Source organism: Gallinula chloropus, assembly GCF_964237585.1.
Source record: "Gallinula chloropus genome assembly, chromosome: 1".
Taxonomy (NCBI): domain Eukaryota; kingdom Metazoa; phylum Chordata; class Aves; order Gruiformes; family Rallidae; genus Gallinula; species Gallinula chloropus.
The window spans coordinates 99,772,364-99,788,253 of record NC_140085.1 but is presented as its reverse complement, the minus strand read 5'-3'; the positions used below and the strand labels follow the sequence as shown (position 1 = coordinate 99,788,253).

General features: G+C 49.1%; 2 protein-coding genes across 6 annotated transcripts in view; one reads left to right on the top strand and one right to left on the bottom strand.

Annotated features, from left to right (window-relative positions):
- Positions 1–1,009: 1,009 nt before the first annotated feature.
- On the bottom strand, positions 1,010–8,828 carry MPC2 (mitochondrial pyruvate carrier 2). Its single transcript, XM_084261698.1, has 5 exons — positions 8,621–8,828; positions 4,559–4,599; positions 3,054–3,138; positions 1,884–1,995; positions 1,010–1,263 (listed from the first exon to the last, which is right to left on the bottom strand). The coding sequence occupies exons 1-5, from the start codon at positions 8,724–8,726 to the stop codon at positions 1,206–1,208; spliced, it is 402 nt and encodes a 133-aa protein (XP_084117824.1). The 5' UTR covers positions 8,727–8,828; the 3' UTR covers positions 1,010–1,205.
- A 608-nt stretch (positions 8,829–9,436) lies between these two features.
- DCAF6 (DDB1 and CUL4 associated factor 6) overlaps positions 9,437–15,890 on the top strand; it is a 91,288-nt gene continuing 84,834 nt past the window's right edge. For all 5 annotated transcript variants that reach the window (XM_084269899.1, XM_084269900.1, XM_084269898.1 and 2 more), the window contains exon 1: positions 9,437–9,659. In XM_084269899.1, coding sequence (XP_084126025.1) covers positions 9,566–9,659 — 94 coding nt within the window. In that variant the 5' untranslated portion in view covers positions 9,437–9,565. The remainder of the gene's footprint in view (positions 9,660–15,890) is intronic.

Here is a 15,890-nt window from a genome sequence, read left to right as displayed (position 1 = left end):
CACAAATATTTTGCACAGAATAACCTAACGTTATACATAGGACATCAGTGCTGTGACACAGTGATGTAGCTGTGATGTAGCTCTTGAACAAGTCTTCTTTCCTCTCCACCTTTGTCGTGCTCAAGGGGGACTGGGGGAAAGCAGGAGGGGACAGAGAGACTTAATAAAAGGCTGCCAAAATCCAGTATATCCAGCATCTACTGTGTGTCACACTGATCTTGTTCTCCTGGATGTAGATTCCTGAGCTCTGGTGCTGAGCCCTAGCTTTGGTGAAAGAGATCTCAGAGAACCTGCCAGGGATGCTCACTGGGGCTGTGCCTTGAGCATGACTGCCTTGTGCTTCTCAGCAACAGATAAGCTTTCACAGTGTAATGTAAAGCCTTTGCTCAGAAGCTAATTCACAGCGGCACACTATTCCTCTGCAGGAGAGTAAGGAGAGGTGCTGTGTTTCTCCTCAAACAGGCCGTGGATGGGAGCAGACCGCTGCCTCCAGAGCTTTGGAGAACTGTCATGTACATGCTTAAGCCCCCACCTTCACAGGGAATAAAAAACTCTTCCATCTGTGAATTAAGGAGAGGGTGGAGAGTTGAGTAAGAGAGGCTTTGGCTCTTTATTTTTCACACTCCCAAGAAGCAGGTACTGAAACGCGCCCATCTTCTGCCCCTAGTTGTAAAGGATGACACAAGCTAAACCAGCAGTGGTACATACTCGTTTTCCCTCCTTTTGGGAAACAAACGAAGATGGAAGCTGGAAAGAGCATCCTGGCACTGCCAGGGAAGAGCAACAGGGAAAGAAATGCAAATGCTGCTGTTGGTTATTGACAGTGGTAGGACCACACTGTGTCACTGTGGCATGAAAACGGATTGCTTCAGTCTGAGGCTCTGGCTGATTGTCACCAGTACTGTGTCACTCTCACTGCTGTTCAGCAGTCAGGTAAGGTGGGGCCCAGCAACTCATTCCAGGCACCATCCACAGCTGGGTTGTTTTACAGAGACAATATAAACCACGATTTTACTTCAATTCAAAACGTCGCCCTTTATTTAAATGTGTGGAGATACTTTGTTATTTGCACTTAGAAAACACTTGCTCTCTAGGCATTGAGATTTCCTCTTTCATTTTCTCAGAGGAAGACAAACCACATTAAAATTAGTGAAGCTGGGTCCCATGGGGAAGGGTTTGTGCGTTACTGGATTTGACCTCTTGGGTTAAACATCTCTCTGCTGCAGCTGCTCTTGTTGTTTTGCTTTTAGCTCCTGCTTATACCTATAGGGGGAAAAAAAAGAAAAAGGAGCACAGGCTAAGAATACAACCCCAGTTACAATACCAGCAACTTCCTAACAATCTGATCAGCAAAGAAGGTTTAAAATTACATCAGACTTGAAGGTGGATAGTTTACTTCACGTAAGAAGTTCCAAATTAGTTTCTTGCCTCATTCCTGGCCAGTACTGAAGTCAAAGAACTCAAAGTTTTCCCTCCAGAATAATTAAAAATATAAAATAAAATGCTGCCCCACTTAAGAAGCCTCTGATTCAGCTGGAACTGACAGGATTCAACACTGAAGGCTGACAGAAGCACAAAGCGTATGAGAAGGAGAAAGTCTAGGCTGTTTATCAACCACACCTAGAGCTTTTAATGAATGCCTTAGACCCAGAAACTGCAGCTTACGTATGGCTTTCCTTAAAACATGCTCTAGCTATGCTGAAAATACCTAAAACTTCACTCCTGCTCAACTGGAAAACTAGCGGTGTATCAAGAAAAGAGTTCTGCAGTGTTTAACTGTTCAGTTCCTCTGGCCTGCTGAGGCTGGCAGAACTGATAAACCCCAGATTAGATAGTGTGAGTGCTTCGTTACAGTAGGGAGATCAGCCCTTCTTAATACGTACCTCCATATTCGGAAGAGTTGAGAGCCACCAGCACAGCCAACAAAGAAGTTCACAGCAAACAGACTCCAGTTTTTAGGGATAATAACCAGAGAGTACCGTGACCAAATAAGGCCTGTTGAATGAAAGGGAAAGCGTGATGCTGTTAAATCTTTAAAGTGAAATATTCAGACATTCCCCTAAGTTTGGAGACACAATCAGGGGTCAGTTTATGTAAAAAGTTTCACAACTTTGTATCAGGCAACCGCTTTTCTTCTAACCAGCCACTTCTCAGTTCCAGGTGCAGCAAGTGCCAGTGGGACAGCTGTGGGTAGGTATTGCATTTTTCCAAAGTAACTAGATAATAAGGTAAATCATAGTCCTGATGCCAAACAAAGGTCCTCCGTACCAATCTAGACCTTAATTCTCCAGCAGAGTTGCTGGGTGGTGGCATTATGCCGTGGGATATCCAGCTTGCTCCACCAGCTTAGAGACTACAGAATCCACACTCAGCAGAATGGTTTACGCGTCGTGCGAAACGCACAGCACCGTGTCAGGTATCAAAAGAGAATTCCGGAGGAGGAAGAAGGGGGCAGCTGTAATCCCGATTTTCAGCTTTAGCTGCCACAGGTCTCAGCCCTGACAAGATCCAGTGGAACGTCTCAAATACAGAATATTGGTCCTGCCAGTGTGGAAATTTACAGCAGGCAGCGGTCTGTGTACCACTGCTTCCAAGTTCTTCTAACACATGGAAGTTCTTTCCAGTTACGTTAGTGTAATTATCCTGCCACTGTTTAATCCCTTAAAGTCTGTTCTAAAAGAGTCACTATATCCTGGACTGATGCCAAAATTACTCGACCTGAAGCAAAAAATGCCACTGGGTGGAATGAGCGGTATCATTGTAACCTAAGCGATGAAACTCATACCCTAACTCACAACAACTTGCTCTAGACAATTCCAAATTAAGACACATGTAGAAAACTGTTACATAATCACAGAACTGTAACAGATTTAACAACAAGTACAGGTCTGCCTTAAAATTACCATCCAACCGCAGCAGCCAGAGCTACCTTATATATTACAGTTAGGGCTTTCCTAATGGATTGGCACCAATGGAGGGCCTGGAAAGAAGCGCATGCAGTTCTAGAGAGGGTGCTGTGTGTGTAACTTTGCACGGAGTAACTTTGGTTTTACCTGTGGCCATTAGTACTGCAGACTGTGCTGTGCTGAGCTTTTCGGCTGGTCTGGTCATATCAGCCATTCCAGCACATACCAAACCCTGCAAAGAGAAATTCTGTTAGCACCAGGCCGGGAGCAGGACAAAGGCAAAAGTGCTTATTATTAAGTGTAATTTAAGTAAACGCTGGAAACTCCCAGGGGAAGCGAGGAATAGGTTGGCTGAACCGCTTGACAGTGTTACTAGGAAACATACTGCCTGGTCTGGCTTCTTGTTATGGCCCTCTACTGGAAATGCAGGAGTTCACAAAAACTCTTGAGACTCTTCCAAAAACCCAACCCCCACAAATAAGGGTCCTAATGTTTTTAATTCACTGGCTGCCACTGAGGACTCCTTTGGCTTCAGGCAAGGAACTGAGGGTAGTGGTTCCGCATGCCGCCTCACTTAGGGGATTGATGCTGCTCCAGCGGTGCCCTGGAGGCGCGGACCTTCAGCACGCTTGGGTCACTGTGGCAAACGGGCCTTTGCCACATAGGGGGGGAAAGTAACCTTGATTGCTCAGTGAACAACTTCAGTGTGAGGTTAGAGAAGTAAGTCTTCCTGCATGTTCACAAAAGAAAAAACATCTGTATATGAGCTCTTCTATTACAGCAGCAGTTGACACCAGCCTGCTCGGAAGAGTCACTTGGGCTCAAAAGCATGTTTGGGAGAGCCCCTGAGAAAGGGGATTGCTGGTCACAGCAGCTCCAGTTTAGACTGGCAGAGAAGCCAAGCTACAGCCTACGGCATAGCACACTGCCTGTGGCCTATAAAAGGTTGGGGTTCATGGTGTCAAACTTAGGAACTAGCTGGCAATGGGAAGAGCAGTTTATATCCTTGCTTGTTATCAAGGGGATCAAAGGGCTTTTCAATTTTAGAGGTAATTTATTTTATCTGTACCAACAGAACACCAGGAGGAGTACAGCGAATTAGGAGGAGGCACATGCTTCACCTGTGCACCCAGTGCACCAGACCGGGAAGCAGAACTGCACAGGACGCAGAGAGCTACCAACAGCCAAAACAGCAGCTGCCTTTCCTCTTTTGTTTTCTCAAGATTGCCTTCCACTCAGACAGGCTTTAACCTGCCTTCAAACTAGCATGTCCTAGGAACTGCCTTCCTTCAGATGCACGTAGATTCCTCAATCTCAGAAGAAATGCATGCTTTAAGCGTTCTGAATTACGCCAGCTCATGCCCACCTTGAGCAACAGCTAGTGTTTCTCAAGGGAAAGAGCTGCTGTGAAGCTTTCAGCACAAAGTACACTTTCTCCACAAAGCATTCTCCCCGCGCTGTCCCCCTTGCGCGCTGGGCTGCTTGTCACCGAGGTGAATTCTGTCCCTCTCTGTATATTAAAAGCGAAGAGCCTCAGTATTAAATCCTTCTGCAGGCTCAGACGCTGGCGGGGAAGCTGCCGCTCGCTCAATGGCTTGCTGCATGGTGCCCTCTGACTGACATCCAGACGCCAGCTGGCATCTTATACTTACCCATTTCATAATAGGTGCCCAGAAAAACACTGTTTTGGGACCTGAGGGAAGAGGAAGGGAAAAAGAAAAGACGTTGGATTATTCAGTGAGATGTGGTCGTTTTGATATGGTAAGTTTGGGGGTGTTTGTTTTAAAACAATCAATTGTATATGTTAGCCCAGTTCCTACCCCTGGACAAGCTCTATCACCTAATACCTGTAGTTCATCAACTCAGTGCATTAAGCTTCAGTTGTGTCATCACACCACCCACACCTGCAACAGAGGAGCAGGATTTTCTATTTCCATGTTTAAGCGAGGACACTAGAGCAGGCAAAATGCATTTTTAATGAAAAGAGATAGCGTATGGCCTAGGAATAGCAAAGGCAGTTTCTCTGCACTGATTAAAGCCAGCTACACCCTGGCTAACACAGTGTTTGAAGTGTTTGTGAACTGAATCTGGTTTGCAAGATGAACCTCTTCATGCTACAGAAGACATGCTGCACAGCAGCATTTGATGGTGAAAGTGAGAAAACAGATCACAAACCAAAGTTCCAGGAAATCTCACATGGAGAGCATCCTCACTTGTTTCTAATCCACATCTCTGGAGAACCATGTCCTTCTAGCAGAAACGGTGCTCCACACCTAATCAATCCCACACACCAATAATTACCAATAGGCAATGGAGGATTATGGAGGAAGAGGAGAACACCTACAGAAGGAAGGGAGAAAAGCCACTGGAACGGGATCTGGGGCTGGGTTGGTGAGGGTAATCTCTCTTACAGACACACAGGTATCTTCCAGCAGTGCTGAAATGGCAACGAGCTGGTTAAAGCAAAGCACCCTAATGCCACACCTCCAGTGCTCAGACTGCCAACCACACCAGGAAGCATTAATCTGGGACTACTGCTTGGAAGTTTTAAGACACTACAACCCAAAGTATCAGCCCACTGCATGGGGAGACAGCCAGGACACTGGTTACAATTTCATCAAAACCCCATGAAGCTTTAGGTCTCACTAGGTCACTGCTCACCAGCCTGGCAACTGGCAAGACAGAGCCAGGTTCCCACTGTAATACGTTACATATTATGAGTAAAGTTTTAAAATATAAATGATAAACACAACGAATGAACTTTGGTTGCTTGCTTTTTACCTGTGCTAATTTTTCAATAACAATTCAGCTGTAAAAAGGCCTCACAGTAACTATTTACACCCCAACTTTAAGCACCCTCAGGTTTACAGCAATCAATGACTTTGGAACAATTAACCCGCAGCGAGCACCTGTGATGCAACTCAGAATTTGGGGGATAAGACTAACTGTTACCACCACCTGTTGCTCCATCACCTTAAAGCCAACTAAGCCCTGTAAAAGGGCAGGGTGACTGCAACACAGCAGGCCACAAAAACTGGCTGGGCAGGTCTGTGAAAAGCCTTCCTGGACACACACTGCTTGGGACAATCAGAGTTTCAAACTGCAGTTGGCAACTACTAACGTGTTACTTTTTGTTTGGATAACTGAACCTACAAAGGATTTAATGCTTTGGATATTTTTTTATTAGGATGCACGGGGTTCTGCAGCCACTAAAACCATCTCATGTTGTTGCATAAATACAGCACAGTATCAACCTTTAAAGACATAAGCTTCAGTTGCTGTTCTCTTGGGCAACTCAGTATTTCCTTATCAGGCTGCAGACACAGGCCTCTGTAAATCAATCTTACACCCATCACACAGAAGCAGCTTTAAGTAGTACTGTCTGTTTTCTTCTGAAAAACAAACTCAGATTTGGAATACAGGAGAATGTGGGTAGAGTATAAATTATTAACTGACACCCCTAAACAGCTAGTAAAGTTTTCAAGAAGACTCATGTTGTTTGTTATTAATAACAGATAACTTGGTAACTTACAACTGCTGACTACAAAACAAAGAAGCAGTTGAAGTCAAGTTAAGGTAACAAGCCTAGCTTGTTAGAAGGGAGGACTGTCAAACGCTGTTAGTGAACACCTCTCCTGGGGACACGCCAGCAAGGACCCAGCCAAGGTGAGTTCTTCCTGGATCCCAAATTTTTCAAAGATGATGGACGGCAGCACATCAGCGCAGGGGCATACTGGAGGCTAATTTGGATATCCATGTATGTGTGCAGTTTATAGAATGTATTGCTTCTACTCAGTGTAACAAGTCTTTGTCCTGCCAACTTCAGTTGAATTGGGCAAAGGAGACAGAGTACAAGCTCAGCCCACACTTCTCTGTGGCAGCCTGGGGAGTTGGTACGCTGTATCCCAGGCTCTTTGCTGCCCTCCGGCAGCCTTGCTCTGTGCAACACCAGCCAAAGAAACAGCTTTTCAGACCAGGCATCAATTGTGCTGGAAGCTCTCTTTGCACCAAAGAAGAAGCAAGCATTGTTCTTCATTTCTCACAAGTGATTTAGAGTTTCAGGATAATGACGCTTAAATTCCCAAGTTAGACAGGAAACCTGGCTACCACCAAGAGATAAAACATGAGCCTTTCATTTATAACCCACTTCTTTTGCAGGTCAGAGTGACGCACATTGCATAACTTTCTCACAGACCCACCTTCAAGACATTCAAGGCTGAAATAGAAGTGGCAGAGGTTCAGTTCTGATACCTGCTTGCTCTGTGGCTTTTCTCACTTACACTTCAGTAGAGATTAGGGCAGATATGTGTGCATATATACATACACACGCAGAGTCCCTAAAAAAATGGATGTTTTAAAATTAATTTCAACATAATGATGGAGAGCAGAAGGGGCCGTGAAGTGAAAAGTACTGCAAGAGAACCTCTGAAGCCTTTTACAGTTAGCACTACTGCTCTGCTGAAGAATGGAACCTAAATGTTCCTGAAGAAAATAAATGTTCCCATTCCTTGTGGTCAGTAAAAGCTGCCACATTTCACAGAGGATGACTGTGGCACGCAGGGGCTTGGCACCTTCAGAATGGAAGTGCTGGACATACTGACTCGTTGCACACAAAAATATATAACTGATCTAGTGGATTCAGCACAAATCGGACGCTTTGATAATTGCAGCTTTCACTCTTTAATTGTGAGTTCTGTAAAGTGACAATCTGCATTTCAAGAAAGGGCCATTGTAGGAAGATGGAGCAACTGACCGACAACTAAAGTCCATTTTCACAGTGCACAAGCCAGGTAGGTGAAGAGTCAAGGATGCGCGGCGCACTGAAACAAAACAGGGGCCACAGCCTATGGAGCTTTAGGACTTTATCCGGCACTCTTTTTAACTACCCTATGCAATTTGTTTACTCGACACACATCACCCAGATGACACTGCAGCGGCTCGTTTTACAAGAGGTTTCTCCCTAATAAAAAAAAAAACCACCCAAAGCCCGTGTTTGCTCAAGCAAAGGTAAGCTTTGGGTCAGGGAAAGGCAGCTCGTTTCAGGGAAACTCGAGCGCTTCAGCGAGAGTGGCTTCACGGCGGGCGCCGGGCGCCCTCGAGGCGGGGGCGGGATTCAAGGGGGCAGAAAGGGGAAGAGAGCGGGCGGGAGCCTGACCGGAGCCCGCTTCGGCACCCGAAATCCCGGCTGAGCTCCCCGCTATTTTTATAGTACACCCGCCCGAGCGAAGCGACTGCTGAAGCCCTTTGGAGCCACCGCAGCCCCGGACCGGGGTTCAACCCGCCGGCTGGCTGAGGCGACCGCGGCGTTCCGGCGCGGGGGTCGGGGGTAACAACCAGCAGCGCTCCGGCACCTGGGGCGTGTGTGTGTGTGTCTAGCTCTTCTCCCCAAACGAAGGGAGCTTCCCCCGAGGGGCAGAGGAGCCCGCCCGCGGCTGCCTTCCCTGCTGCAGTGACAGCGCCGCGTCTCCGCGCACCCAGCCACCGGAGCCTCCCCCCGGCAGACCCCGCCGCCTCCCCGCCACAGGAGCCACCTCCTACCCCCCACCCCCGCCCGGAGGGTCCCGCCGCACCCCGCCTCTTCCCCTGCGGGCCCAACCGGGGGCCTCCCCGACACCCCTCCTCATCTCCCCCTCCGGCCGCCGCCGCCCCGGCCCGGCCCCTCGCGCGGAGGCGGCGCGGCGTCTGCCGGGCCGCGGCAGGACGCCCAACGTTACCTGCCGGGTGGTTGTAAAAAGGCCGAAACCGCGGCGGCAGCATGAGCTCGATGCGGTCGAGCAGTCGGTGGTAGGAGGCGCGGAGCCCCGCGACGGCGGCCGCCATGTCGGGACGGCGAAGGGGGCACGAAGGCCGGGCGGCGGGCAAGCGGGTGCCGGCGGCTCCGTCCCTCCGCGACCCGCCGTCCTTCCCCAGGCTCCAGCGAGCCCCGCCCACCTGTCACCCCCGTGCGCGGGAGGGGAGGGGCTCCTCTCCCTGCGCGCCGATTGGCGGCTCCTGCGAGAGGCGGGGTGCGGCGGGAGGGTTCGCGCAGCGCTATTGGTCAGGGGCGACCTGCCCACGCCTCGTGAGCGGGCTGACGCCAGCGCGCTCGGAGGAGGTATCCCGGGCGTCTTCGAGAAGGGCATGAGCGCCCGGCTCAGAGATGGCCGACGGTGCCGCTTCACCCTCCCATTCAAGATGGCCGGCGCGGGAAACTCTGGGCCGTGACTATGCGCCCAAACCCAAGATGGCCACTATGAGGCTTCAGCGCTTGCCCGCCCAGCCGGTTCGGCCGGCGAAGCCGAGCGCGTTTCCGTCATTTCCATGGTGCGTCCTTCCCGTTCGGGGAGGGGCGGGGTTCAACGAGACGCCGTTGCCCGCTCACGCGAGACTCCCGCCGTCTCGGAGCGCCGCGCCCCCCCACCCTCGCGGCCGGGGCGGGGCGGCGGCGAGGGGCGGGGCGCCATGCACGGGGGCGGGGCGCGGAGCAGCCGCCGCCGCTGCTGCTGCTGCCGCCGGCCCCGCTGCCGCTCGCTCCCCGTCGGTGCCTCGACGCGAGGCGGGTGTGAGAGCGCCGCGCGCGCGGGCTGCTCGGTTTCCATGGTGATCGCCAGGGCCGGCCGGCACCCGCGGAGCGCCCGGCACCCATCTCTTCCCCCCCCGCGCCCCTTCCGCGCGGGGCCATGTCCCGCGGGCACTGCCCCCACCTGCTGTGGGACGTGCGGAAGCGGAGCCTGGGGCTGGAGGAGCCCGGCCTGCTGCGGAGGCACTACCTGGGTAAGGGCGGGGGCCGCGCCGGGGGCGGGCGAGGCGGGCGTCGTTGTGCCGTTCTTAGCGTGTGTGTGTGCGTGTCCCCCACTCTAAGGTGAGGAGGGGGCCGGGCGCCCCTTCCCTCCGCCGCTCCCCCGCGCCCGGGCGCTCCCGCCCTCCCCCCCCTTCTTCCCACGCGCGGGGCGGGGGCAGGTGACAGCGGATTCATGACCCTCGCGCGGCGCGCGCGAGGCGAAGGGGGGCTGGGGGGGGGGGGGGGGGGCGCGCGGCGCGGCGGGAAGAGGGTCCGCGCGTGGCCGGGCGCTGCCGATCGGCTCCCTACTCCCCATCCCCGCCCCGTCTTCCCCTTTCCTCCCCCGTGGCTGAGTCCGCTTCCCCCGCCCCGGCGCTGCCGGCTGGTTCCGCGTCCCCTCTCGGACGGGCTGTCCCGCCGCGGCCGTGGCTGCCGGCTCCGAAGTTTCCTGTGGCCCGCGCGTGGGGCGACCCCCCCCCTTTTCTCCGCCCCCCCCCCCCCGCCATCCTTCCGCGCCCTCACAGGGGGTCTGGGGCACGGCAGGGCCCTCGGCTCGCTCCGTGCGCTGCCTGCGGTGCCCGGCGGCCCTCGCCCGCCCCTCTCTGTCCCTGAAGGAACTGTTGCGTGAGGCAGATCCAGCGGGGAAGTTGGGCGGCGGGGCCGGCGCCCGGGCGGTGGCGGATCGCGGCGGCTCAAAATAGACCGGCAGCCGTGCTTTATGCCCCCGGGCTGAACGGGCTCCGGATTTACCGGCCCTGAGCCTCCTAAGAGCGCTAACAAAACATGTAAATGCCCCGCTAATGGCGTAATTGTTCTCGGGGGCTTTTAGGTGTTTCCTGGGCTTTGAGAGCTGAACGCCGGGCTGAGCCGCTGGGACGCGTCGGGTGCCGGCTTACTTAGCGTGCCTTTGTGTTCACAACTGCTCTGCGGCCGTGGCGGGGGGGCGATGGGGCGATGGGGGGTGTGTGTGTGTGTGTGTGTCTCCCCAAAACCGCTTCAGCGTCTCGCTGCCTCTCAAAAGCCGAGCCGGTTATTTTCACTTCCCTCAGCGCCGCCAGCTCCGGTGGCTTCGGCTTGCTGGAGACTCTGAGGGGGGCGGGCGGGGGGAGGGGGGTGGGGGGATGGATTTCTGTAGTGTGAAAGAACTACCGATACTGCTCTTGGTAATGGCGCGGGCTGCACGCACGCCTCCCGCATCTCTCCCCCCTTCACAAACAGAAAAATAACGCGTCTGTGTAAATAAATTACTGTTTATTCGCGTTGCTTGTGGAGGTGCGGCGGTCCGCTTTGCACGCACCGTACCGCCGCTCCGGCTTTGGGGCGGGCGGCTTTCCCGGGCAGGGGGGCTCTGTGCTGGTCGCCGACGCGTTCCTTTGTGCTCCTGTGTGTGTGTGTTGGCAAAGTAACTGCCGCTTCCCGAGTCGGGAGCGCTGGAGAGGGAACTTAAACAGCGTTAGTCAGAAGCGTGCCTCCCGCCGCCTCCCAGGCGCTTCTAGCTGCGGGTGGTGTTGGTTTTTCCTTCGGCTGCCTGGTGGAATGGAAGGTGGCGTGTCGCGGTACCGAGTAGTCCCCTGCCCGTGGTCGCCCGGCAGTCAGTAACCCGCGGGGGGGGTCACCGGGTGAAGCACGGCTGCTCCTCCTAGGTTTGCCCCTGTTGCGGGTGTGTGTGTATAGATAGCACCTACGTGCACATAAGTCTTTCGTGGGGAGGGGGAGGAATGTTGACATCCTAAAAATTCCCAAAGAGGTTGAAAAGTGGTGGCCTGACGGCCTTTGAGTTGCTTGTTCCGCCTTGACAGCTGTACTTGGCCAAGCCTTAGGGGGTGAGGATTGTCCTAACTTTTAGCGATCAGAAAAATGGTTGTCCTTCCGACTGGATGCTTCAGGGGCTTTGTTTCCGTGTCTCGTCTCGTTTCGTTTTGGGGATTTTTATGGGTTGCTTGGTTTATGTTGTTTGTTTGGGATTGGGTTTTTTTTGTTGTTGTTTTGGGGTTTTTGTTTGTTTTTGTTTTTTCTTGCCTGCTCCAATTGTAAAATTTGGACCGTAGTGTGTGGATTTTGAAGAAGCACCATAAACCTTTTTCATCCTCCCAGATGTATTGAGATCTCTTTCCTGGACACTGCTCCAATAAAAGATGGGTACCTTGAGTTAAAAACAAAGTCCTTCTTGTGACGAGGTTAAGGCCTCATATTTGTTGCTTTTCGTTTAACCCGAACGCGTTCAGTAGCTTCGTAGCCCAGGGAAAATAGGCCCTGGGATGTGCTTCCTGCTGAACTGATGGTAAGGTCTGTGTTGGTGGTGGTAAGAGTTGCTCAGCCCTCACCGACTTCTGCCTTTAAGCAAAGGCTGTAAGCTGCTGCAAGGAATCTGAATCGCATTCTGGAGTTGGTATGTGGTGTGTTTGTATTGTAGAGCCATCAGGCTTGTATTCAAAATGGCATTTATGGCCTTAATAGACCCACTAATTTTGCTACTAGTCAGGTGTGATTGCTTGTATGCAGATTCACCAGGTGACAGGCCTGTCGATGTGCCTGTTTATGTGCAGTTTAGTGTACATGTGCGTTGTTCCTCTTTCAGACCTCAGCAGTTCCGTATGTAGGAGCTTCTCTATTTTCTCACAGATCGAGATCGCAGTGAAGTCAGATGGGTGACATTCATTTTTGGCCACTACTGATCTAGTCTGAACGGGAAGTAAGGTTTCTTCCTGTTTATACTGTTTTAACGGACTGACAGACAGAACAAATGTAAGTTGGGCATTTAATTTTGACTTAGTACTGACATTACCAGTGTGCTTTTTTGCTTGGTTTTGTTTGTTTGCGTGGGTGGATTGGTTGGTTTGGTGGGTTGGGGTTTTTTCTGGCAAATTTGTCAAAACAGTTATGGACACCAGTACAAAGTAAAATAGGTTATATGACACTTCATCATCTGCTGCTCTTTTTCAGCCAACAAATCAAAAAAGAAACCTCATAGCAAGTCCATAACTAACAACACAGTTCACAATGTGTTGTAAGGAAGATGTGTTTTTATGAACCATACCTGCATAATGAACCATTCATTTGGATCATATTCTCATGATGCAACATAAAATACGGGGGTATATTGAGAGAAGACATCTGAGAAACTAACTACTGTTTCCTATTTACTCTGTGTTTTAGTTTCATGTGAACTGGCAATCAAGTGGCACTCTATTTATAGCCTCTTTCAGCTTTCGAAAACAGCTGCTCCAGGAAAGATCTCTGCATCATACCGTATCTTCCCATGCAGATAGTTCACTCCTGGAATTTATGTCCTTGCAAAACTCTGTCTGATTTGGCGAGATCTCGAAATAGTTGCTCCGAAACCTAGTCAGGTCTGGCCAGGGTTCCGAGGGAAAGTCTCGTGTAGATGGGGCAATGTATACGCATCTGGTATGTGTCTTCCAGATGTTGTCATTTGGTAAGAATTCCTGCTGTGACAATGGAGGAAAATGCGGGTCTTGCCAATGTATGTTAGTTCTACTTTCTTTAGCGTTTGTAGGCTAATTAGTTTCGATTTCAGCCAGTGCTTGTATCTGAAGTCTCCAGATAAAGCCAAGCCTTGGGGGAGGCTTTCAGTCATGCTATTTTCTTTGGTTCAGTTGGGGCATTGCCTTATCTGATGCTTGTAGGAGGAGGAGTCCTGCTGCTGGATCACGGATGGAAACTGAATTTCAGACTACTTTCAGTTGTTAAAAACATCTCAGCACTTTCGCAGGGAGAAGCATTCGTAGTAAACTCTAGTACCCAATTTAAATGCTGTTTTCAAACTGGGAAATGTAATTATTCAGACATGATGCTTTCCCAAGAATCCCCAAGGTTTTATTGCAGTTTTGTATCATTGTGGCCATTTTTCAATGACTGATGGACATGCCTGTCCCGATAGTAGGTAAAGTGTTGGGTGCCATCACAATAAGGTATCACAATGTGTGGATGAGGTGTAGCAGAGAGTAATCTGACTAGAGAAGTAGCAGCATGGTTTTCTTGCAAGAAAGAATGGAGTCTGTAATTCCTCTGAAGTATTTAATGTGGTGGGTTTATTTGCTTTTCTGTGAGGGGTCATTCAAGTATCAAAGTAAGTCAGTTCTCCCTAATCTCTGATATCCTAGTTCATGTGCTGTTTTAGAACAAACATCATCTTTCCCTGAAATTTTTGATCTTGCCAGATTTCTTAGAGAAAGTGTTGTGATGCTGTCTTCTGAGCTTCTCTTGCACCCCCTCCGCCTCATTTTGAAAGACTTTTTCTGATCACAGGGCAATTTTTTGTGAGGATGTGACCTTTTCAATACTATATTTTTCTCATCCTGGTTTTTTAAGATTTGGGAAAGGTTTGAAATCTGTAATCTATCTGTAAGAGAATCAGTAGTTAGGTTTGTTGTGGTAAAGTTTCGTAAAATTTCAACAGCTATTGCTAAAAAGAGAACTGGAAATATATATTACAATGTGAGTAGGGAATGGGAGAACTTAGTAAACTTAATCAGTTGTCAGGAGTTCCCCCTACTTACTAGGATGAACCGTCATAAAACCAAAGCTAATTACAGTTCTGAAGTGTCTTGTTCTGTTCATAGGTAGGGTTGAAAAACAGGATAGGCAAGAATAGCTGTTATGTGTATGGACAACCAGTTAGTTTTGATATTGACTGTGTTAAATTAATTACTTTATTAGTTTATAGAACTCGTAGGGGCTCATTGAATGTAGATATAACTGGATATTGCTGGATATTGCATTTAGTTCTTCCTGAAACATATCGCCCATGGCGTAAGAGTGAAATTAATTCCTTAAAAAACTGAAAAGTTTTGTTCTCTCTGTTGCTTTTCCTTGAACAAACACAAAAACCAGCGGAGATGGAAACCTGAATGTTAGGGAGGACAGCTAGAAAGAGATGTGTTATTTTCTCTAATTTTTGCTCCAGCTTCATTTCAACACATGGTATCTCAGCCTTTGAAAATAATGCAGAGTAAGAAGGGTCACACAGCTTTAAAATTACCAGCTTTGTAGTTGGTGTTCTTGCAGCCTTGGAGATAGTCACAGAGTATTTAATCAGCCTTTCTTCTTTAATTCTTTGCGTAATACTTTTGATGTTTAGTTATTTTCAGGTGTACTACTGCATTTCATGTCCTAAACCTCTGGCATTCATTTTCTTTTCCAGTGTGAATTAAAACCTCTCATCTGTCATAGCTAAAACTTGGTAGAATTAGTAGAGGTGATTTATGTTGTTTTTCCTTCTACATGTCTGTCAAATTAACTGCTGCTTCGAAAAGGGACATTATAAATTTACCTGGTTGTCTCATTATGAGGACATGAATGATGGACTGCTGTTTTGATGTAAACAAGTGTACCTTCTTGATGTGTAGCATCTTCCACTGGTGTGTGCTGAGAAAAAACAGTTCTGTACTGATACGTTCTGGCATGCACCAAATGCTTGATGTTAGAGAGATACAGTTGAACTCCTCCCCACCCCCTTTTTTTTAAAATTTGTGATGTTTTCCAAGTAACAGAAGTAGTCAGTGTTGAAGTTCACAGTGTAATGAATGAATCAGAGGGAAATAAATCTTTGAAGCAAAACAAGACATATTTAATGTGCTCAATTTAATATAAGTGAGGCAGGAAGTTTGGTGTAGTCATTGGACTTTCGGTAGTGGTGTAGAGATGCTTAAGACGTATAAGAGTATTGCAGAAAAAGAATGTTACTTTTGAACTGTAAAAACCACAAGAGAGTACAGTGAGCGGGTGTTGCCTTCCATGGGATATGTTTAGGTTTTTTTGGTTTTTTTTTCCCTCTGTTGCAGGGCTGCAACTAAACTCCTTAAGAATTGCAGCTGGGCAACTGAAAGAGCAGTGTGTCATTGAGACCTGTTGATAACAAATTGAATTTGGAGGAGTTTAATGAAGAGACTATGTTGGAAAATGAATTCCCTGATACCATCTCATTTAAATTGGTACCAAGGAATAGATAGGCACAATGCATATGTATAAAATGGTGTTTAAAAAACTATTTGGGATGATACTAGCATGTGAAGATTAATGTGTGGTTTTTTTTTTTTCTAGTTCTGAGTAAATCAGCTGAGGTAATAAAGTCACTCATTTTAAATGTTCTGATAGAATAATTTGAGGAAAGCCACATGCTATTGCTAAAGGAAAACAAACCCATAGTGTAGCAGAATCAGCTGGACAAGGCAAAAAAAAAATAAAGAAAAGCTGGATGGCTG

Coding starts and splice junctions, on each gene's coding strand:
- MPC2 (XM_084261698.1), bottom strand. CDS start 8,726: ATGGCGGCCGCCGTCGCGGGGCTCCGCGCCTCCTACCACCGACTGCTC. Junction 4,600..8,620: donor TTTTTACAACCACCCGGCAG/GTAACGTTGGGC, acceptor CTCTTCCCTCAG/GTCCCAAAACAGTGTTTTTC. Junction 3,139..4,558: donor GGGCACCTATTATGAAATGG/GTAAGTATAAGA, acceptor TTCTCTTTGCAG/GGTTTGGTATGTGCTGGAAT.